This window comes from Talpa occidentalis, unplaced genomic scaffold, assembly GCF_014898055.3.
Source record: "Talpa occidentalis isolate TD23 unplaced genomic scaffold, MPIMG_talOcc4v2.1 talOcc4.16, whole genome shotgun sequence".
Lineage (NCBI taxonomy): Eukaryota > Metazoa > Chordata > Mammalia > Eulipotyphla > Talpidae > Talpa > Talpa occidentalis.
This window is the reverse complement of record NW_023601653.1, coordinates 69,722,597-69,745,016: the sequence shown is the minus strand read 5'-3', so window position 1 is coordinate 69,745,016 and position 22,420 is coordinate 69,722,597. Positions and strand designations below refer to the sequence as shown.

The window sequence follows — 22,420 nt, the reverse complement described above, 5'->3', positions numbered from 1 at the left end:
AGAACTTCCGCCCTTACTTAAGTATCCGCAGGGACACATCCGCCCAACGTTGAAACCTTTCCTTTTGCGAAGGGAGCCAGAAGCGCCCGTAAGGAGGCACCGTTAGCCACTTCCGCCCTTACTGAAACCACAGTACGCGACCGAGGCAGGCATGACGTCACTCGAGGTCGCCATTTTGCCTCTCAAGCAAACTTTTTTTTCCCTCCAAAACGGGTCCGTGAAGTAATGAAGCAAAGAAAACTTTTCACTTTAGATCTGTTATTTCATAAATATCTCTTTTCCCTTTTGCAAAATATGAATCTGGTGACCAGAGCAAGTCCCGGCTGAATCAAGACTTTCCCCAGGGTGGTGTCTTAAAGAAGTTTAGGAGGAGTATCTGGTTGATTTTAAACCTTCACATTTCTGTCCACTCACACAAACATCATCTCCCCGAGGTTATTTTTAACGTGGAAAATTTTTGTTATTTATATATGAATTATACTTATAAAGAATCACAAAGCCGTAGTTCTCCACATTTTTCATGGTTCCTTTTACATTTGCATATATTCTCACATGACATACAGTACTTCCAGTCATATCTTGTTTTTGCCTCCCTTCTAATTCGAGTGTACATGTGCTGCTAATTAGTACCACGAGTCTGAAAGAATTGGGACTTGGAGTTCTGTTTCCAAGTTGTGACTGGGCCAATTAGATGCCAGTTATCACCCTAGTCACCTAGGGTACAATGAACACTAGGCTTTTCATCAGGATGTAAAGCAATCAAGCATATTACAGAGTGGTATCACACTAGGGAAACAGAATTCAAAACCCATAACCTAATAGTAGTGTAAGTAAAATAGTGTCTCAGTTAGCGCCCCTAAGTCACAAGTTCTAGACAATTACCAGTGTCACATGGCAGGTTTTTAATTAAAATCTTTAGCCACATAATTTAGACCAGAGTTGAAGGGTAAAGTGAAACCCCATTTACTACTGAACAGGTGGTAAAATACAGCAAAAGAATCTAGATGACTTCACCCTATAAATGATGAGTAATTTAATCAGTGCCTATTCTGCCATAAAATGAGTAACAGTATTTAAAGGTTGTTGCAGTAACTCTTTCCTTAGATTCTATTTCTAATATCTGTGAAGGCAGGGCTATAAGGACCTTTCACCTCTTAGAGGGGAGGGCAAAAGAGCAGAGAATATTCAAAAAGCTAACAAATATTGGCACATTTGGTCCTGTGATACATTCAAGTGTCACAACAGACTGAGACACTATTTTGGATGGACATGTGAGCCCCAGCCCTAACATAAGCATATTTGACTATTCACACTCCACTGGGTAATGAAGTTACCCAGCAGTCCCATAGAAAATAGCCCTGTTGTGAGATGTGGGTGCTTTGTCACCCCTTTTCGGTAAAGGTTATTTTTAAAAAAGTAATCTTGGAGGTGATCTAGTCAAATTCCTTCATTTAACAGCTGAAGCAGCATCTTGGTCACCCAGTTGATGGCAGACTTAGAGCTGAAGATCGTGTTTCCTGTCCATGTTCTACAACTCAACCATTAATTATCCTGCATCATTATTCAATCCTAGTTAAGATTTCCATTACTGGAAATGTCTGGTTTTTAGGTGCGCAAGATAATGAACATACACCAAGATCTGGAATTAGCACTGAGCCCACTGATGCTCAGGCAGTACAGAAACTTCCAAAAACGTACAACCATCTCTTAGGGAGTTTAGCTGTTTTGTTAACATGACTAGCATTCTGCTTACTTATTTAGACAACGCAGTCCCCAGGACAGGATTTGTATGTAGAAACCCTCATTTAACAAAAATTTCATTTTAGAAATACCAAGCTATATATACCTTTCTAGGTTGATACACACGTGGAGCCTTATTACCACACAACATTCATTCTACACACACGCAATCCTGAACTTCCCTCCAAACAGCTTTTTCCCATGCTCACATCAGTAGCTCCATTGCCTCTGATCCTTTTACACGAATTTATTTCTATACAAGGTTCTAAAAACACCCCTTGGTTTGTACATAAGTTTTTTTTTTTCTTCATTTTAAATTGCTTTATAACAACCGGTTTCCTGATTTTTTTTCATTTTCTCTTTTCTCTGAAATCTGCCATGGTTTAAAAAAAAAAAAAAAAAAAAGGAACTAAAAAAGCCATTGGCCAGAAGACAGGGTGGAGGAAAAAAAGAACAAAAATAAACAAAACGTCAAATATGAAAATTCTCAGAGATAATGCATTTATAAACACAGAAATGGTTACAACAAAGATGGCCGTGATGAGTGGGTATATATATATTTATATATATATATTTATATATAAATCCATGTCCGGCAACTGACCGTGGCACCTAGGGAGCTAGTCCAGTCCTCGTGTTTGCCCTGCACTCCCCCTTCTCTGCGATACCCCTCATTCTGGGGTTTTATAAAGAACACAAAGCTCCCACAGCTCCTTAGGTTTTAGGATGGGGAGACTGAGAAGATAGGGCCTTGGTTGTCAGAGAAGGGAAAAACCATAACCCACACTTCTAAGCCACCCCTGACCATCTTGGGGATCTCCGGCCCCTTGGGGACCACATCTCAGCCCTTGCCCCCTTACAAATAAAGGGGGTCTGACACCCACCCAGATCTCCTCCTTCCAGCATTAAGTAGGAAATGAAGTGAGACCACGGAGGGGAAGAAAACGGCTCCCAGGGGCTGGGGTACGTGAGATACCTCTCTGTTCTTTCACAGGCAAGAATAGAACAGAAGGCTGGTTGCATACAGGGCTCCCTTCTCTCTCATATCTGGGAAGGCCAGCCTCTAGTCATCTATCAGCCTGAACTCTGAGGATTATGAGGGTAAGGAGAGGGTAAGTGCCCACACTGGAAAAATTTCTATGAGGTCATAGCAACTCCCTCCCTTGAGCACCAACCCCCAATTTTTAAAAGCTATGCTTGGGAGGGAAGCTGCTGGATTACACTACCAGCTCAGTAACCTTTGCCAATCAGGAGGGCTGATATTCCTTGTGAAGAGGAGTTGAGAATAAGGATGATATCCTGTGAAGGAAGGCTGTGCCTGAGGCCCAAGGAGATGGAGCCAAGGCCTGTCAAGGAAGAAGAGGACTTTTCCCACCAAGAGAAGTTGGAGAGAAAGGACCAGAACTTCTTTCCTCTCTTCCCAGTGGGTTGCAGCACAGGTCTCTATGAGCTGGCCAGATGCTCCACCTGGATGGTGCTGGTGGTGACAGTGAGGCAGATGTCCTTATGATGCTCCGCCGTCTTGTAGGGGGTCAGGTCAAAGGAACACTGGGGTGGAGGGTTGGGGTTGCTGTCCCCACCACCACCACCCTGGGGTGCTGCCCCAGGGGACTGGAAGTGCGGTGGCTGTGGCGGCTGCTGCTGCTGCTGTTGCTGTGATGCCTGAGAGGCCTGGGCCTGGGCCTGGGCTTGGGCCTGGGCCTGGGCCTGGGCTTGAGCTTGAGCCACTGCTGCTGCTGCTGCCGCTGCCTGCACTTGTTGCTGGAGATCAGGAGGGTTGTGTTTGCGCATATGTTTCATAAGATATGTTTCCTGATGGAGAAGGTAAAAAGGGAGTTGAGGGAAGAAAGAGAAGCAAAGAAGTAAGTTACTTGTAACCAGTATCCTGGGCTTTTTTTTTTTTTTGCTTTAAATAAAGTAATACTGATATAGAGATACTGTGGAGCACTGATAAGAGTCAAGTCACCTTAAACTGTCACATTCTCACACACCTTTGAATTGAATTTTATAACCCTTTTCTGGAGTCTAACATCTAGCTGAACCCCTCCTCCCCGCCCCGACACACACACACACACACACACACACACACACACACACACACAAAATTTCAAGCTGCTTCCATTCTGTCTTATGTTTAAATAAAACGAAGCATCACAGTTCAGCAGTCCTATTGGTCTAAGGGATCAGGCAACTCCCAAGTTCCTATCTAATGTCTCTTCTCTTTACTGATTCTGGTAAGTTGGAGCTAGGAAGGTGGTACATTCACTACACAGATCTATATTCAGAAAGATAGGGGAGCTTACAGGCCTAGACACAGGGAAGGAACGGGTAGGCTTGCACTCACCGACGTGTATGCCCGACTACAGATGGTGCAGGTGTACACCTTGGCATGCTTCACCGTATGCGTAGACAAGTGCACTTCCAGTGAGGCTGCGTCTGTGTACGCCCGATGACAGTTGTGGCACTTGAAGGGTTTATCTTTGTTGTGCTGCCGTCTGTGGGACTGAGAATATTGGGAGAAATCAGGAGCGCACTGAACTCTTCTCTCCTCCTTCTTTGACCTTAGTGGAAATCACTGAACTGGGTGTCAGGCCCCCCAAGATCTCTTTCCATCTAAAGGTGGCAGCCATTGCTTCAAATGAAACTTCAGGAGCTACTGGTTAAGGGAAGAAGCAAACCTCATGCAGCACATACCAGGATCCTGAAAGTGAGAATGACGACCATGCCTGGTCCTACTAGGCCCGTGGTTCTCAAAGTGAGGCATGGGGATTCGCCACGGAACACCAAGACCTTTTCAGGGGGCCCACAGGTCAAAACTATTTTCAGAATCATAATTAGACAGTTTGCCTTTTCATTCTCAGTCTCTCATGTGTACAGAGATTACAAGACGTGTACTGTCACAGTAGACTGAAGGCAGAGGACATGACGATACAGCCATTTTCTGAAAGCCAGACACTGATGAAACGTGCAGCAATGTAAAAACATTCTTCTCAACATGGGGGCCAAGGTATTTGAAAATATGTGATTTATATTAGCATGCAAGGGTTCTGCTGGTTTTACTTATTTTTACCACTACCACATATGTTTTTGTTTTTTTTCCAGATATGACCCCCATCAACACAAGCCCACTGGACTCCCCAATAATTGTTAAGAGTGTAAAGAGGTCTTGAAAAAGTTTGAGAATGATTGTACTACTTGTTAGTTGGCACTGTGACCCCAAGTCTTAGATTCTAGGCCTCGGGCGGAGGGTAAACTTTACCTGCAGATTGGAGAGCTGTGTGAAGGCTTTCTCACAGCCTGGGTGTGCGCATTTGTATGGTCTATCTCCGGTGTGGATTCTGCATGGGATGAGAAAAGAAAGGGAGAATGTCAGCCAGGCCACTCAGGGACTGACTCCTCAGCAAACCTCAAGGTCATTCCTGTCCTCCTATGAGATGGGTCTCCAGGAGGCACCAGCCTGAGCTCTGACCCGGCTTAGGCCGTGATGCCTGCCTTCTGCTCACTGCCTGCCACGCGGGGCTCCTCTCTGCTGGGGGAAGAGGGACTGTGGTCCAGCAGCGAAGGGACAGGCAGTCCACAGTTTACCACACAAGTCAGCTCCTACAGTAACTGTCCCTAATAAATGTTCAGAAACATAAGGAAAACACAAAGACAAGGAAAAAAACACAAAACACTTCTTCCTTGGCCCCCACGCTACAGTCAGAAACTAGCCCCTCAGCTTTGAGAACCACTCCCAAAGAAAAGTTCTGGTATCAAAGCAAAGCAGAGTCACACTAAATTACAGAGAGTAGCAGTGCTACCAACATTCGTGGAACCTCCTTGGGGCTTTTCCCAGTCCAGCCCCCGAATGGCAGGAAATGCCTAATTTAGTGCCAATTTGACCTCTTTTCAAACACTATAGGCCCCTGTGCTGAGACGAGTCAAGGACTTGAGAACATGTGGACACCCACTCCTCCTCAGGGACTTGAGACCATCTTTGTGACCGGGTGCTTTACTTGACCTCTGTTGTAAAACCTTGCAAACATGGCGCGACACATCCCATCTCCTCCTGTGAACAAAGCCCAACTCTCAGGGACTGCCACATCCTGAAGCAGCCGGGTGACGAGAACTCTGGCTGGTGAGAGTGCACATTCCAGCTCAACCTGAGATGTCATTGAAGGTGATCACCAACTCTCCCCGCTGGCAGCTTCATTTCCTCTTGGCCACTCCAGGTTCACGGGCCAACAGCAGGCCTCCTTCTTTCCAATGTGCCAGTTCTCTCTATTTCACATGTGCTTTGTTTCGTTTGCTACTCCATGCATCCCGTGAAGCCTTGCTCTCTAATTAGGTGTCCCCAGGCTGGTGCCCAGCCAGTCTCTGAGCATGTCCGCCATTCACAATCAGTGCCTCCGGGGCTGGAGGTGGGGTCTTCTCCAATCGTCTTCTCTAATCCAATGCCCCTGCTTTGGCATCAAGGAGAAAATCTTGCATGATGTGTGCATGGATGATTTCAGGGAAAGAAATGAAGGAAAAAAATCGTCTCTGCCCCAGATGTCTCTCTTCTCCACAAATGAGGGAATGTCACAGTCACTGCGTCTCCCCGGTGTAGCTTTTGCCCCAGCCAGACTCTCTGAGATCCACTTGTGTTTCCAGTGTTGTCGCTTGTTCCTTCTCCCAGATGCCAGTCGTTCTCTCTCCTCCAGTCAGGCCTCTCCCCCGCCCCCCGCATGCGGGTTGTTGTGTGTGTCCGGGGCGGGGGTGGGGAGGGCATGCCAGCGGGGCGGGGGCAGTAGCCCGCCACTCTCCCTTACCGTGTGTGCTGCTGGAGGTGGGAGAGCTGGCGGAAGGCCTTCTGGCAGTAGGAACAGTTGTAGGGCTTGGCCCCCGAGTGGATACGGAGGTGCTGGGCCAGGTAGGAGGTGTTGGCGAAGGTCTTGGAGCAGTGCGGGCACTTGTGGGGCTTGATGGTCTCGGTGTGCATCTTGGAGTGGATCCTGCCGGAGAGGAGAGGAGGGAAGGGGGGGAGGAGGAAGCAGTTCGACACCAGGGGCTCAGCTCTCTGCTGGGTGAAATGATGTTGCTTGACGGATGAGAGCACCCCCTCCTCCCTCCTCCCAAACACACTCCGGCCTGGAGAGGCTAATGAAGAGGACACCCAGATCTAGGTTGTTGCTGATCTTAAGTCGGCGGCTAGAATGGCAGTGAGATGATGAAGAGCTGCAACCCATGGCTCCTGGTAACCTCACGTGTCCAGTCTTGTCAACCCTCTGCTTTGTTCTAAGGTTACATACACACTCACCACAGATACCCTGCTTCCAAATAGAAATTTGAACAAAGACAATACCGCCTGTCCCCATGGACCTGAAGTTGAATGCACACCTTGGCTCTGAACTGAAGCAGAGAGTAAAAGCAGGGGCTGCTCTGCAGAAGATTTCCAAACACAGACACAGAGAGAAGCCACAGAAACCGCTCCAGACTTTGGGATTGGAGACCACCATTTTCCAGGCTCCCCCAAACTGCTAGGAGATATGGTTTTATTTTTCATAGACAGTAATGGGAAAGAATCGAGGCTCCCAGACGGCAAGGTCGAAAGGGGAAAAAGAAACATGGAGAGAAGAGTAGGCACAGACCATGTGGCCTTGGGGTGAGGGGTTCACAGCCAGGAAGTGGGGTGAAACTGAGAGCAGCCTTACCGGGTGTGCTGCTGGAGGTGAGAGAGCTGGCGGAAGGATTTCTCACAGAAGTTACAACTGTAGGGCTTGGCCCCTGAGTGGATACGGATGTGCTGGGCCAGGTAGGAGCTGTTGGCGAAGGTCTTGGAACAATGTGGGCACTTGTGGGGCTTGGTCTCGGTGTGTGACTTGGAGTGGATCTGCATCTCCGACTTTGAGTAGAATGTCAGTGAGCACATCCGGCACCTGGGCCAAGTGAGGGCAGCAGTTAGAAGGTTTCCCATCAAGAGGCATTGCTAAATACCTCCCTCCACTTCCACAGAAGCCAACCTAGCTGACTCTCCTAGCCCGACAGCACTGACACCCCGAGAGCAGACGCTCTGTTTTACTCATCTTTATGGCCTAAGCGCCAAACACAGATTATTAAGAGTATTCAATAAATGCTTGCTGAATGACTGGACTCCCTTAATGTGCACAAAACCAAGAATTCAATCAGGTCAGACAGGAAAATCTCACTGGCTTTGATCTGATAAGAATTTCAGGGAACCAGGAATATCAGCTAATTTCTGCTTCAAACTATCAGGTTTTCCTCAAGTCCCAAGATGATCGTGAGGACAAACTATCTAGATTCCCCAGAAGGACTTCTCTTCTGTCTCCTCATATAATTGTCTTCTCCAAGATTCCCTTCTACGTCCTTTCTGCCAGTGATTCCTTGAGGGATGAGGGTAGGATTACCTGGAGGGGCTTTCCCAGACTATGTCTGTCTGCCCTCTGCATTATAACGTTTCACCAATCACCCCCACCTCCCGCCTGTTGGCAATCAAGTGAGCACCCCCTTTCCACAATGAGCCAACATAGTAACTAACCATGACAAGTGGGTTATATTCCTCAAATATTTAGGATTTGCAAAAATGCTGAACTTCCATGCTAAGCCTTTCCTCTTTCCTAGTACATGGAGCTGTGGTGGCAGTTTGGGTAGACAGCAATAGCTTCTGAATACACTTAAACTCATCATCTGAGTTGATAATCCTTCCTGCTACAACATTGCCCCAAACTATCAAATAAGGAGGTCTCTGAGCAAGATAAGCAACTGCTACTGGGTAAAAGCTATCAACATGTGATCTAGAACCCTATCATTTTCCAGGACAATTCACCAGCACAGAATTTGGGCTAGTAGGTAGGGATATGGCCTAGAAGCTAGGGAACTGGGGCAACTCACTCTATTTTGGGGACTTCCCCAATTTATCACTAAAGAGGAGCTTTGGATATTGTGATGATTTGTTTTTCTCTGATCCAGGAGGATCTAAAGAATAACTGAGACCAAGACTAAAAACAACTCTAAGCTCATCAGAAAAACAGAGGACTAGGGCTGTTCATTGAAGAATGATCTTTTATATGTCAATGCTTCTACTAAAATTCCAATCATTAAAGCCAATTTCTATTTCTCTAGTCACCTGATAATCCCAAAAGAAATCTAATGACCAGTTTACCCATCCCTGGCTGTTGTCCAAGATGCCCCACCATTGTACAGGAGGTAGGAAGCGTCTGTTTATCATTTATAGCTAGCATGGTCCAAAGGACAGTCGTGAAGTCTAGACACCTGGGCTTTACTCAGAGTACAGTTATAGGCTGGCTCATCAATCTAGACCTCAATTTTCTGGTCTGTAAAATGGAGAGATAAATATCGGTCCCTTAAGGGTGAGCAAACAGCTGGGCGGGTCGGAGGTAAGCCAAGTGTTCGCTAATGATACACTGCACTAATGCAACTGGCATCAGAGCTGATGGATGAGCTCATGCTACTACATCTTTCCCTGAGACCAGGGTTAGAAACTCGACACATTGTCACTTGGAGGTGAACTATATACTAGAGTTACAAAATTTCCCTTGGTTGCTAGAATTTCTCATACAGGTAGAACAACACTTCCATTTAAACTCAAAATCTCTAGTATGTGTGACTACTGAAAAACAACTGCACCCATAACAGGAACTTAATTATAACCCTCTTCATCAAAGTTTTCTACTAGAGAAGAATCTGCAAAACTTCAGTTTATTGATTATGCACTTGCAACAGAATGAGTCAACTCCAAAGGCACCAAGTATCATGATGACAATAACAGTTGCTGTCAGGCACAGTCTGGCACTTTAAAAACACATTGTTTCTACTCATCACAACAATCTGGTAAGTATTATTCCTGTTTCACAGAAAGGAACACAAAGGCTCAGGAAGTTAAGTGATTTGCCAAAGGGGAAAGTCACACACAACCCTGCTTTGACCTGAAGTTAAGAAACCTCACAGCAGAGGTACTCCAGCCAAGACTGGACAGTCATATGTCAGCAATGCTTAGGAGACGAACACTGCACAGAAGGAGCTGGCTCAGGCGCCCATTAAAGCATTTCTAGCTCTGACATCCTAGGAAGTCAAGTGCAAGAGTGCAAGTCCTTCAATGCAAAGTGCTGGGTGGTCAGAAAGAAATCTAACTTAATAGTAGTGATGGCATGGCCATGGACAGTGAGCAGGGGATAGAAAAGCAAGCACTCCAGTTCATCACTCGGTGCAAAACCCAGGGGACACCATTCACAGCCAACACGAGAAAGGTGCCCTTTGGCGGCATGCAACACAATGGACCCTGATTATTAATGAGAACCACTTTGAATTATCACCCCATTTTTTCCTAAGGTGTTCATAAACCATTTTCTATACTCTTGATTTATATATTCTTGCCTACAGTTCTGTTTCACAGCTGAAAGTCATGAGCTAGAAATAAGGTGACTTGCCAAGAATAACAGCACCCATTTCCACTGATACCCAAGGCCACTGACCACAGGCACGGACGTGGCTGACCCACACAGGGATCAAAACAGGGATTCTCTGTAATGAAAACGATCCCTCTAGAACTTCAGAGTTCTGAAATTCCATTCACCTGGAATATAATCAGTCTCCCTCAATTTTCAGAGTTCTCTTTAGTCACCCAGGCATGGAGCCTGTTAAGAATCCCCAAAACATGAAAACAGCAAGGGCATGGCAAGTCCTGTCATTGGGGCTTCCTTCCAATGGCAAATTACCTTTTCCCCATATACAGTCTAGGAAGTTCAGATGTAGCTCTAATGAGTGAAACTTAATCAAAATCAGAGGCTCCTGATCCATGTGAAGGGAGCCACCAGGTGTCAAAAAGCCTGCCCACGGCTCCTACATTTTCTACAGGTGGAGCTCCAAGTCACATCAACCTCACTTCAAGCAAACACTTAACCATTCATAATTCTACAAAATAAATTTAAAAGGGATTTTCATTGTATGAAATGACATGTAAAAGAAAGCCTTTAAATGAATCAAACTTGTCAGGTACCTTTATAATATGATATGATGTAAACATTTTCCAGGAACACTTTTATTGTATAAAGTGGGGTACACCTGTAATAATAAAGCTGCAATGAACTTTCAGATTATGAGCTAAAATTCTGCAGTGCTCAATACTGTCTGCATAGCAATACTCCCCTCGTTTTCACTTACAAAGAGGGATTTCAAAAACTCTGTAGTTGAGGCTACGCTCTCCACAGTGGAAGTATACCACACAAATAAAAAAAATGCTAAATGAGGACTACTTCTTATCTCTTCTGAAGTTCCCAACATTTCAGGTCTTAATCTGAGATATACTCCCAACAGGTGGGAAGCATAAACAGAATTCTCCCCATTTTACAGATGAGGAAACTGAGGCCCAGAGAGGGGAAAAGGACTTGCCCAGGGTCACACAGCAAGTTCGTGGTGGAGCCGGGAACTGAATCCATGAGCCCAAGGCTCTGTCCATTTCCTGTGCCGCAGTTCCCTTCGCTCCTAAAATGGGAACAACATTGCCCATCTCGGTACACTAAGGACAGACCCAGTCTCCCAGCCATGCACACCTGCGTCAGAGCTGTGAAGGTGGTTAGGCCACTCTGCACACTGGGACCAAACTCCCCAAACCCACTGGGGCCCTGAACAGTTCTCAAGGGGATTAAAAGGTATCCAAGTTTCAAAGGAGGGAGTTTACTTAAGTAATGCTCTTTGTATAGTACCACATGCAAATATGCATATAATGCTGGCTGGCAATGGACAATTTAGAGGAAGTAAAGAATCAAAATGACCTCCATGAATTAGAAAGTGAACAAACAGTCATTTTATAAGTACTGCAATGAGGGGAAGGAGAGGTGTCCTATTCCTCCCACCTTTTTACACAGACCCCTCCCATCATCCCAACCATGCAGGGTCCGGCAGGCTCAGGGCTCAAACATGGCTCAAGAACTCATAGATGGCAAGCAGGTTAAGGTTTGGGGCTTACCAGAAAGGTTTCTTGGAAAAAATAGAAATGAAAAATGTAGAGAGCAAAGAGGAACTGGAGACATAGTCTCAAACCCAGTCTAAAACCTCATTACAAGCATGAACACCATTATGTCACTCAAAAGCAAGTCAATGCTGATGACCCCAAGAGGAGAGGTGAGAGGGGTCTGCATCCTGGGGGAGGAGGCACCAAAGCAGCACTACAGCTCCCCCTTCCTTCCCCACAACAGAACACCTGGCAGGCAGGTGGCTCTGATGTGGAAGGCTGCCTGAGTGTAGAGCCTGACTGGGACAGGACACAACGGGAGTAGGGTGATCCTCACCCCTACCTGTCCCTGGCTCTGCTTCTTACCGGTAGGTCTTGCCATCTTTCTGATGGTCATCATCCTCCTCAGGGGAGAGGACATACGGGTCATTCATCTCAGGCAGCCCTGACTCCAGCATCCGCTTCTTCTTTCGCCCCCTAGGGGGCTTAGGCGCCACACTGCCACCTCCACCACCTCCTCCACCTCCTTCCTCCGTTAGGGTTGATGCTACCTTCTTGGAGAGGTCGGGGACCACCTGCAGGGCTTGTGAGCCAGGGGGAAGAGCTGAGACAATCATGGGAGCCGAAATGGGGAAGGTCTGAGCTGATGAAGCTGTGGTCACAAGGGAGCCTGAGGGGGACGTGATTACCAAACCCGGACCTAGGATTGGGAGAAAAAGGAGATGGTGTCATGTTGTCCAGTCCTGATGCTAATCCTATGTCACTTCCCCCAGATCACTGTCAAATGAACCCCTCACCACCACCCCCAGCCCGCAATATACAGGAAATCCCAAACCCTGTAGCAAATAATGGTCTCCTAACCCCTGTCCCCACCCCACCCCCGGTAACAGTGAGATTTACCCCTTGATTGACTCCCTTCTCTTCTCCACCTCTGAGAACAGGAGACTCCTTGATTCAGAGAAGGAAAGAATGTCACCTCCTCAAAGGCAGGGACCGCATCTTCTACTTCTTTGTATCCCCCACAATGCCTAGTGCATTGCTAGGCATACAGTAGGCACTTAATAAAAATTTGAGTAATCAAACACAAATCCCGCTCCCCATGTCCTTGGTGCCCTCCAGCCTGGGGTACTGATCATGGGAGATCAAGACCTCAGATTGGAGAAGAGCAGAGGTGCTCACCAGCAGTCATCAGTCCTGTAGACGGCACAGGGACCACCGTGATATTCTGGGTAACGGACGCCTGGCTATGTGGAGTCAGCTGGTCTGACTTGGACTCCGTATCCATACTGATGCCCGAGGGCAGGGACACTGAGGCAGGCACTGTCAGCAAGGTAGGGTAGTGGGGTGGAGCCAGCCCACAGCCCTTCTCTGGCAACAGCTGATCCTTCATCTTGTTGATGAACATCGTGTTCTCAATCTGAAAGAAAAGGACAGGGGAAGAGGTGGCCTCTTCAGGAAAAATCTGACTTGTTTGTTCCCTAAATAATCTGTCTAGTCTGTCCTCCTCTTGGAGACCAAGGAACGATCAGTTAACACAGGCACACCTCAGAGACATTGTGGGTTCAGTTCCAGACCACCACCACAAAGTGAGTATCACAACCGCGTGAAGTCACACCAACTTTCTGTCTCCTGGTTATATATAAGTTACATTCACACTATAGTGTAGTCTACTAAGTGTGCAATGGCATAATGCCTGAAAAAGCAAAGTATATATACCTTAATTAAAATATACTTTGCTGGGCCTCCCCGGTGGCGCAGCGGTTGAGCGCTGGGTTGCGAAGCTGCCCGCAGCCTCTGCGGCGCTGTTTCGATCCCCGGCTGCTCCCCAGCCACCGGAGGAGGGTCCCGCACATGGCGCACAGAGCTCCTCTGCCGCCTGCTGCTCCCCTCAGCAGTGTACTTCGGTCCTTCTGCCTGCTCTGCTCCCCACTCTGGCTCTGGTGAATTCTCTCACCCTCCCGCTCTTCTGACTGTACCCAGTGCTTGTATAAATAAATAAATCTTAAAAAAAATATATATATATATATATATACTTTGCTGCTAAAAAATGATAACCATCACCTGATCCTTCAGGAAGTTGTAATTTTTGCTGATGGAAGTTTCATAGAAAACAAGTTATCTGTGGTGTGCAATAAAGCGTTCAGCACAGTAAGACAAGGGTGTGCATGTATCTTTGTGCTTTCAGATAGAAGCTAGAACTTAATCCTCAGTAATGGGGTACCAACTGAACCAGCACCCAGTTTGTCTTGCTTCAGTCTCCACGGTAACAGAGACTCATGGTTATCGGATTGCTCAGAACTGAAGAATGAAGGACACAATGGCGAACCAAAAAAAAAAAAAAAAATCAACTAGCACTTACCTGTCCTGAGACTGTGGGAATAGAAGGCCAGAAGTACGGGTTAGAATTGAAGTGAGATTCTTCCATTCTACCTGAAGAGAGAGAGAGAGACCATGTCACACTCAAGAATAAATCTGAAGAAAGTCAGCAGAAGGGGAGTGGAGGAGTTCCTGGTTTCTTCTCTGTTACCTGACCATGTGCCTGGGAATCAGCAGTCAAGATCTCGGAATCGAGAGCTAGTCCCTTTGGTCAGAACCACTGACAGCGCCATGTCCCCTCCAACAGAGGCCCTCCAAGTTCAGATGCTTGTGGAAAGAACCTACACACATCCCATTTACCCACAGGCTCTTTCCTACACCCCAAAGAACAGAACTGGCATTACTTTCCTTTGCTGACAAAAAGAAAAACTGAAATGAGGAGAGGGGACAGATTATGTCCGAGGTCACCAAAGCAAATCACCGACTGGCTTGGAAACAGGGTACCAATCACTGTTCCTCTTTTCTCAAAATATCCCTCAAACCCATCTTCCTTAAAATAAAAAGCTTCACTGAGTTCCAATCGACATACCTACAATTCTACACAGCTTGAAAATGTTCTAGACTAGAACACAAAATGCCTAAGGGAGTTAAAGAATGAAACTGGCAAGAATCAGAATCAATGTACTTCTTGAGTGCCAGGTGCTACGTGGGGACCACACCCACCAATCCCACCAAGGTCTAAGGACATGTGTGGTGCTGCACTGGGACCACACATGCTGGGCTGAGCAGTGTGAACCTATATGTTCAAAAAAGGGCTCAAGCGCTAACAGTCTAGACTTCCGCCCATGAAGGGATTCAGAGTAGGGGCAACAGTGGACCAAAGCACCTACACAGTTTGGACTCCTGCTTCAGAGCATTCAAGTTCTTCTCTGTAAGTAGATGATGAAGAAGCTTAAAATTTTAGCAGTGAGGAACAAGGAGAAAAGTAATTCCTTAGACTCGCACAGCAAGTCACAGACGGGTACAGCACGCAGGCATCCTACCCTCAGCTTTACACTGTGATCACTTCTAGCAAAGTTTACTTGGCAGCACGCTGGTGAAGAGTAGCTTCCCCACATCCCAGACCAAGAAAGACTGGTCCAGCAGAAGAGGAAGTGGGAGGAAGGAGGAATATGAAACTGATAAAATAGAGAAAAGAGGAAAAGCAGTAGTAAACAGTATAAACATGCTGCTACTGTGAGCCAAGACCTAGCGAGTTTTAGGTGGGAATAAAGACTTGACTTTCAGCTCCAGGTACCACCAAGGATCTGCTGGAGGCAGATATCACATACAAAGAGTTGGAGGGTGGACTACAGCACAGAAACTGGGTTCCAAGCAGTGACTATAAAACTAGCATATCTCTCAACATAACCCCGGTCCTTAACCTTCTCCAGAAAACTTTTCACATTTTTTGCTCTATTAAACAGCATTCTCAATTATCATAAAATACATAAAGAGAAGCAAAACTGAACATCAGCCTACCTTTTTCTAAAAAGTAACAAAGGAGGGCCTCCCTGGTGGCACAGAGGTTAAAGTCTCAGCGCTTTCAAGCTATCACTGGCCACTGCAGCATGAGTTCCATCCCCAGCCAGGGAGCTACCCACATGGTGCAGCAGACCTCTCCTGTCTCGCCCACTGCTCCACTCAGCAGTGTATATCAGTAGATCCGCCTGTTCTGCTCCCCACTCTGTCTCTGTGAATCCTCTCACTCTCCACACCTCTGGCCTAAACCCCAGTTCTTGCATGCATAAATAAATAAAAATAAATCTTAAAAAAAAAAAAAAAGCAGCAAAAGAGAGGTGAGGAATGCACCAAATCTGTGACTACAACTTCACACAAACGTGGCTCAGCATCAAATGACTTGAGGATCAAGCACAGCAACTGCCCCCCAAGTTATAGGACACAGTATAAAAGTCTCCCACTCAGATGCTAATCTTTTTCTTTCCTTCCAGCACAAGCTTCATAAAGAGATCTCAGCTCTTCCTTAGGAAACAGACAGAAATCAAGAAACAGATCACAATATAAGGGGATCTAATCTTACCAAGCTTTCTGGGAGACAGGGATCACATCCTGTACCTCCCCACAGTCTCTAACATAGGACTTATCACCCGGTAAGAAATTCCACATGTAACGAACTGAATGACAGCAGACTGCACATACACAGATTTTGAAAACAGTGCTAGGGACTCAAACCTTAACCCACAACTCATCTGTCTGACCTCTTAGTGGAAAGGAAGTAGAGAACTAGGCTGGAGGGTGAGAGAAAGGAAGGTCTGATATATATAATTTCCCCCTTAAAAAAAAATCACAGAAATATACACATTACCAATGTTAAAATTTAGGAGGAACTGAAAGCCTGAAAGAAAGAATGTCCTCAGATAGGATTTCTATAAACAAGGCTCCTCCCCTCAAAAAAGATTACATTCATTCATAATTTCCTACCAGGGGCTCAAGTGAAGCAGCTTTGAGGGAACTAGTCCCTGTAGGTCCTCCTGCAGGGGACACACAAAATGACATGGTGGGCGGCATCACCACCACCATCCCTAATATCTACTAAGTGCTGTTTTCTAGGTACTATTCTAAGCACTTTACTAAAACTATCATGTTATTTAATCTCCACAACAAATTCAATGAAATAGATACTGAGATCCCTATTTTTAATATAAGGAAATAGGAGGCACACAGTCAAACAGTAAGTAACAAACAGGGATGTAACGGTTGGGGTCAAAGAGCAAGTCAGAAAAAGGGTTGTGATGAAGAGACCAAAGTCACACAACTGATAGACACACTCTCTGGATGCTCTGGCTTAATTCATGAATTACAATTTAGAATATTCCCGGGCTGAACAATACATTTTTCAGTCAGCTCTCAGTAAATGAAGTTTCTGGTAACAGCAGAAGGCAGTTATATGATATTCTTTATTTACATCCTTGGCCACCAAGATAACTGATGTCAGAATGATGGAGTCTGAGAAAAACATCGTGACTATCCAGAGAAGGTAGACTGAATAAAGGCACCCCCCACACATATCCTGGGCACCCAGTCTATCATTGTTTGGGTTCTTATGAGAACAGAGCTGAAGATCAGAACCAGTCGTTCCAAAAACAGATCACCACACTTGCCTTGTGGGCTTCACCATACTTATGTCAGCACCAAAGGTGGTGGTGGTGGGGGGGGAAGGGTGGGTACATGGAGAGCAATGCTCACCCAAACTAGAAGCAATATTTGCCTGCAAAGGAATACCCAAGAAATGCTACTCCACTATTCTGATAAAACTGACCAAAATCTCTGTATCATGAAAATGAAAGCAAATGGAGAGTCCAGAATAAATGCTATTGCCAGAGTATAATGTAACTGATGCCTGCCCACCCCAGTTGTGAAACAGGGTGCCCTGGGTGCCAGATCACTCAGCACCTCTCTACTATCCATTTTCCCACTTTGCCACTTCTCTAACTTTCATGGAGAGCAGAACGCTCACCAAGCTCCCCAATATCCAAGCTGGGAACATAATGTTCTTAAAACACAAAGACGCTCAATGATACCAGAAAGGAACCTCACAGCTAGAGAGCACAGGTTTTGATAATTATGCTAACATACAGGTGTGTGTGGCGGCAGGGGGAAGGGGGGTTGGGAGGGGGAAGGCCCTGTCTATCCTAGACTGGAGTAGAAGAGGAAGGATCTATTTTGTCCCAAAAAGCAGGAAAGAAAGAAAGACACTAATAGGTGGAAAGAAGAATCTTGGCAGATTGAAAATCTGGGTTCTAATTTTAACTTTACCAAAGCACCCTGCCTCAATTATTCTATTAAAAAGGGAGATTTACTATAATTAAGCTGGACGACACATTTCTTTCAGGAGGCTCAAGAAACTACATATTCCTTTTCCAATCTCAAAAGAATCTCAGAAGCACTGAGGACATGAAGGGGAAAGATAGTATTAAGTAATACCCCTGAGACATATAGTAGGACTTGAACTCTTGTGTCAGAACTATGTCCACCTGTCCATCCTTCCACAGTGCACAGGGAGAGAGATGTCACAACTTCCAACACGTGGTTTTGGCAAACATGGCGAAGACTTTCTCAGTACAAACTATAATTTTTTAGTTGTTTCTCAAATAAAGCATGATTTTCTTTTCTCAAGAAAAGAGCACTCTCAACCAGCCTTTAGAAAATCATGAAGTACTTGCACCAACCAAGTTTAGTGGCGAGAGCACAGATGGAGGAATCAAGACTTCTGGAATCTAATATCCTATGCTAGTAGATGACTGAATAATTTATTATTCTACTAAGTTCCTAACTGGGTAGAAGATGGAGGAGAATAAACCCCTTCAAACAGACTCAGAAAACACGGTGATGGAATGCAGCAGCACAGAAATGAGGAAGAGAAAGTTCGGGTGCTCTCCAGATGAAAACAGAGAAAGAGTTCCATGTGATGAAAACTTAGTGGCAGTTAGTGGGAACTACATAAAGACCACATTATTACAAAGGAACCACCCCAAAGTATCAGATCTATAGCCCCTGACTTAGTAATCAACTGGAAGCACTAGTAAGAAAGAGAGGTGCAAAAAACAATTGAAGCTTCACCCAGAAAGAGAACTTGGACCCATGGATCTCAGACATTCCACTGAGAACAACTGTTCCTAAATGCTCAACTACAAATGTTGCAGTATCAGTTAAAGATTTGAAGTGAAGATACACAGAGAACATTTTTTTCTCTGTAAGGAGACAAAATCTTTTCTTCAGGTCCTAAGAACATTCAAGAAGGGCCATTGCAATAGGATGTGGAGTCTTCCTATTATTTGTTAACTCTGCCCAGTGCAAAATTTAGAAAGGGTTTATTTCGCACTGGGAAAGACCATCAGTCCACCCTCAAAAAGACCAACAGGGTCCACTACCACTACATAGCTGGCAACCTGGGCCAGCAATGTCTACTCTGGGCACTGCTGGACCACTGTACCCTGCAGGAAAAAAAGAGAGTAGTTCCCCTTGTCCTGTCCATTCCATAGGAATGAAGGAGTCGGGCAATCAAGAGGGGAGAAAAAGAGGGGAGGTTATGCATCCAATATTTAAACATTACGTGGCTCAGAAACCTGTGAGGAATATCTTCCGTGAATCAGAAAAGATCTCTAGGATTATAAACTCTGAACTCACACTCTTGGGGACATACATTGTCATTTCAGGCTGCTTAAAACTCTATCCCCATCAAGTCTGATAATTTGAATTTTGCAGACGTACTTTTGGAGTCCACTTCATATAGTTTTATCCACTTTACTTTAAACTGCCCACGAACCAAGTTTTTCCTGAAAACTTCACCCTGCCATGCCAAAGTCAAATAACACTGTGCCACAGATTCTAATCACTCAACAGATCCAGTGCAAACACCCCACTGCAACATTAAGGATATACACCCCGCTCTCACCTCAACTCTGCTTGTTCCAAATTCAGGAAAGCAATTCCATAAACTATGCCACAAGGACTTTACTGGCAGCTAGGGCCCATTTGTCCCAAAAGCAGAATAAATTTCTCCTTTAAATAGATGCAACATTACTTAATGATTGGCCATTTCAGTCCTGGTGAAGGCTGCTGGGAATGGAAGGTGATGGGACACAGCACCAACTTCTTACACACAAACTTCCTGGACACCCTCAAGAGATAACAGGAAAAGGCTGATTTTCCTTCCACAACAAACACCAGTATTATAATAGCTCTTACTTGGAGAATTCTGTCCCACTGTCCAAAGAAAGCCCATTTGATTATGACCCACTCTCCCCCCAAACCAGAAAAGCCATTAACCCAAAATTGTCTTACCCTCTCTCTCTCTTCCTCCTGTCGTCTTATTCCTTCTCCTTTCCAGGGCTCCTGAACTTTCTGTAAACAAAGTGTCTGAGTTACAGGGGCCAGGGAAGGTGCAGCCACCAGAGAATTGTGAAGAACTTCAGGAACTCTCTGACTGTCAGCAGTTAGTTTGGAAGGCAGGCAGACCCCCAAGCAACGATCCAAAGACGCACGGATTATTAACAACAGGAGGGCTGTGCCACCCCCTATGTGGACACAAGGGCAATAAATCCAGTTCCTAGCAATTAAGGTGAACTCTATCACCAGTGTCGGGGTTTCACTCCTGGGCTCAGACACTACTTCTTCGTTCCCCAGGGCCACGGGTAACCACGGGTCAAAGGACAGAAGAGTTGGAGGAAGAGAAGTGTCCCTGCCCCCTGAGGATGGGCTCAGAAGGCAAAACTGAGGACTGGGGGGTATGCACAAGCCTTGTGTCAGGCACAGTGCCAGTTCAGGCCCAGCCACTTCCTCTGGCCTCCCCCCCACTTCTGCGAGGACTTCGCTCCTGCCTACCCAAGGCCTTGCGCCAAGAAGTACCTCCCTCAGCCTGCACAGTGTTCTATCTATTGGAGACCCCAGTGGTCCCCACGAAACCTTCGCTCCCCGGCGACAGGCCCTGGAAGCCTTCTCCTGAGGTCGTCCCCCACCCCTTTCTCAAAGACCCTTCTTTGGGACGCCCCTCCTTCCCCTCCTGGGAGCTGAACTCTGCCACCCACCAGACAGACACCCGCCCCCTAAGCCCCCCCATTCCTCCCCATCGCCCGCTCCTGCACAACCACTTCCGGTTCCGGGACGGACACACATACAGTCACACCGAGGACCCCCCCTTCCCCGCCCCCCCAAGGAAAAGGGGAGGGGGAGGAGCAGAGAGCTTGGCGCGCGCCGGCTGCAGCGGCGCGAGACTCACCCGGCGGCGACGGCTGCGGCGGCGCCAGAGCCAGAGCGCGGGAGGGGCGGCGTTTGCTGGGAAAGGAGGGAGCCGCGCGGGGTGGGAGGATCAGGAGGGGGCGAGGGGAGGGGGGAGAGCGCGAGGCGGAGCGCGCGGGCACGCACTTTAGGCGCGAGACAGACCCACACACTCACACGCACGGAATGCGCGCGAGACACCCGCAGGGCGGGGGCGCCAGGCGGTGGGTGGCCCCCTCCCTGCTCCCTCCTCCCTCCCCTAACACTCACCCGGAAGTGGTGCTGCAGCTCGTGCTCTCTAGAACCCCAATTCCTCCACGCCCCCTCCCTCCCTCCCTCCCCCCACTGGCTCGGAGTCGGGCGGCCGCGGAGAGAAGGCGGGAGCGCCGGAAACGAAAAGGGGGGAGGGAGGGAAATAGCAACGTAGGGGGGGCGGTAATGGGGAAGGGGGGAAATGCAAAGGTCGAGTCACTTCCGGGAGCGGCTATAGCACATCCGGCGTCTTTAGCGCCCGAGGATACTCAGGGCGGAAGTTACGACAGCAGGGGCGGAAGTGGCTTCTGTAGTAGACTACTACAGTAGACGCCCTCCATGGACGTGACGTCACGGCGGAAGTGAAGCTGGGTTAAGCTAAGGGCAGAAGCTGAACCCTCCGAACTTCGGTCCCGGGCTTCCGGAAGGGACTTCTGGGGATGTGGGGGGTGGAGACGCGACGGGTTCATGAATTATGCATCAAGGTACGAGGGGACATATGGATTCCTAAAATACGGGTCCCGGACCCCTTCCTCTGGGTGCCATTGACCGATACAGGCAGTTACTATTATTTTTCCTTATACTCTCAGGAATGTCTCTATTTGAATATGCATTAAAGGTTACGGTGTGTAGGTACTTTTCTGAGGTCGGTACTTAATCCATCCCAAAGAGTAATGAATAATCTTTTCAGCCATCAGAATTGTACCCATCTCTTCCCTGACCATCTTATTCTCAACACCCCGTATTCTCTTAACTTGATGTCATTTCTTTTTAAAGATTTATTTATGCATACAAGAACCGGGGTACAGGCCAGACGTGGGGGTGTGTGTGAACGGATTCACCAGAGACAGAATGGGAGCAGAACAGGCTGATCTACTGAAATACACTGCTGAAGGGAGCAGTGAGCAAGACAGGAGAGGTCTGCTGTGCCATGTGGGTAGCCCCCTGGCTGGGGATCGAACTCCTGCTGCAGAGGCTGAGGACAGCTTCATAGGTTGCCTCTTAACCCCTTGCGCCACCAGGGAGGCCCCTTGATGTTCTTTATGTTCTTCTTGCTCTCATCTCTATCTCCTCACCCTGCTTTGCTTTATTTATTTTTTTTTAAGATTTATTAATTTATGCATACAAGAACTGGGGTACAGGCCAGAGGTGTGGGGGGTGGGTGAGAGGATTCACCAGAGACAGAGTGGGGAGCAGAACAGCCAGACTGACTGAGCTATACTGCTGAGGGGAACAGCAGACTAGACAGATCTGCTGAGCCATGTGGGTACAGGAGGAACTGGCTGGGGATTGAACTCGTGCTGCAGTAGCTGCGAGTAGCTTCATAGTGCTGCCTCTTAACCCCTGTGCCACCAGGGAAGCCCCAGTTGTTGTTGTTGTTTTTTA

At 46.9% G+C, this 22,420-nt stretch overlaps 1 protein-coding gene across 25 annotated transcripts; it reads right to left on the bottom strand.

Annotated features, from left to right (window-relative positions):
* Positions 1-40: 40 nt before the first annotated feature.
* On the bottom strand, positions 41-21,263 carry ZNF384 (zinc finger protein 384). Of its 25 annotated transcripts, XM_054696471.1 has the most exons (13): positions 21,053-21,226; positions 20,784-20,839; positions 19,850-19,909; positions 14,049-14,119; positions 12,869-13,106; positions 12,590-12,637; positions 12,056-12,389; positions 11,128-11,220; positions 7,413-7,637; positions 6,531-6,713; positions 5,000-5,078; positions 4,085-4,243; positions 41-3,552 (listed from the first exon to the last, which is right to left on the bottom strand). In XM_054696471.1, exons 4-13 carry the CDS (start codon positions 14,112-14,114, stop codon positions 3,184-3,186), a joined length of 1,794 nt encoding a protein of 597 aa, XP_054552446.1. In that variant the 5' UTR covers positions 14,115-14,119; positions 19,850-19,909; positions 20,784-20,839; positions 21,053-21,226; the 3' UTR covers positions 41-3,183. The 25 variants fall into 25 exon arrangements, with proteins under 25 accessions (XP_054552446.1, XP_054552445.1, XP_054552444.1 ...); XM_054696470.1 differs by lacking the exon at positions 20,784-20,839 and having other exon boundaries at positions 21,053-21,263; XM_054696469.1 differs by lacking the exons at positions 20,784-20,839; positions 21,053-21,226 and adding an exon at positions 20,390-20,590.
* Between the last annotated feature and the right edge of the window lie 1,157 nt (positions 21,264-22,420).

Bases quoted from the DNA above. Each gene is read 5' to 3' on its own strand.
- ZNF384 (XM_054696470.1), bottom strand. From the start codon at position 14,114: ATGGAAGAATCTCACTTCAATTCTAACCCGTACTTCTGGCCTTCTATT. The intron at 12,390-12,589 runs GTAAATCTCACT...TCCCAATCCTAG, and splicing joins AGAAGGGAGTCAATCAAGGG to GTCCGGGTTTGGTAATCACG. The intron at 6,714-7,412 runs GTAAGGCTGCTC...CCTCTCCGGCAG, and splicing joins CACCTCCAGCAGCACACCCG to GATCCACTCCAAGATGCACA.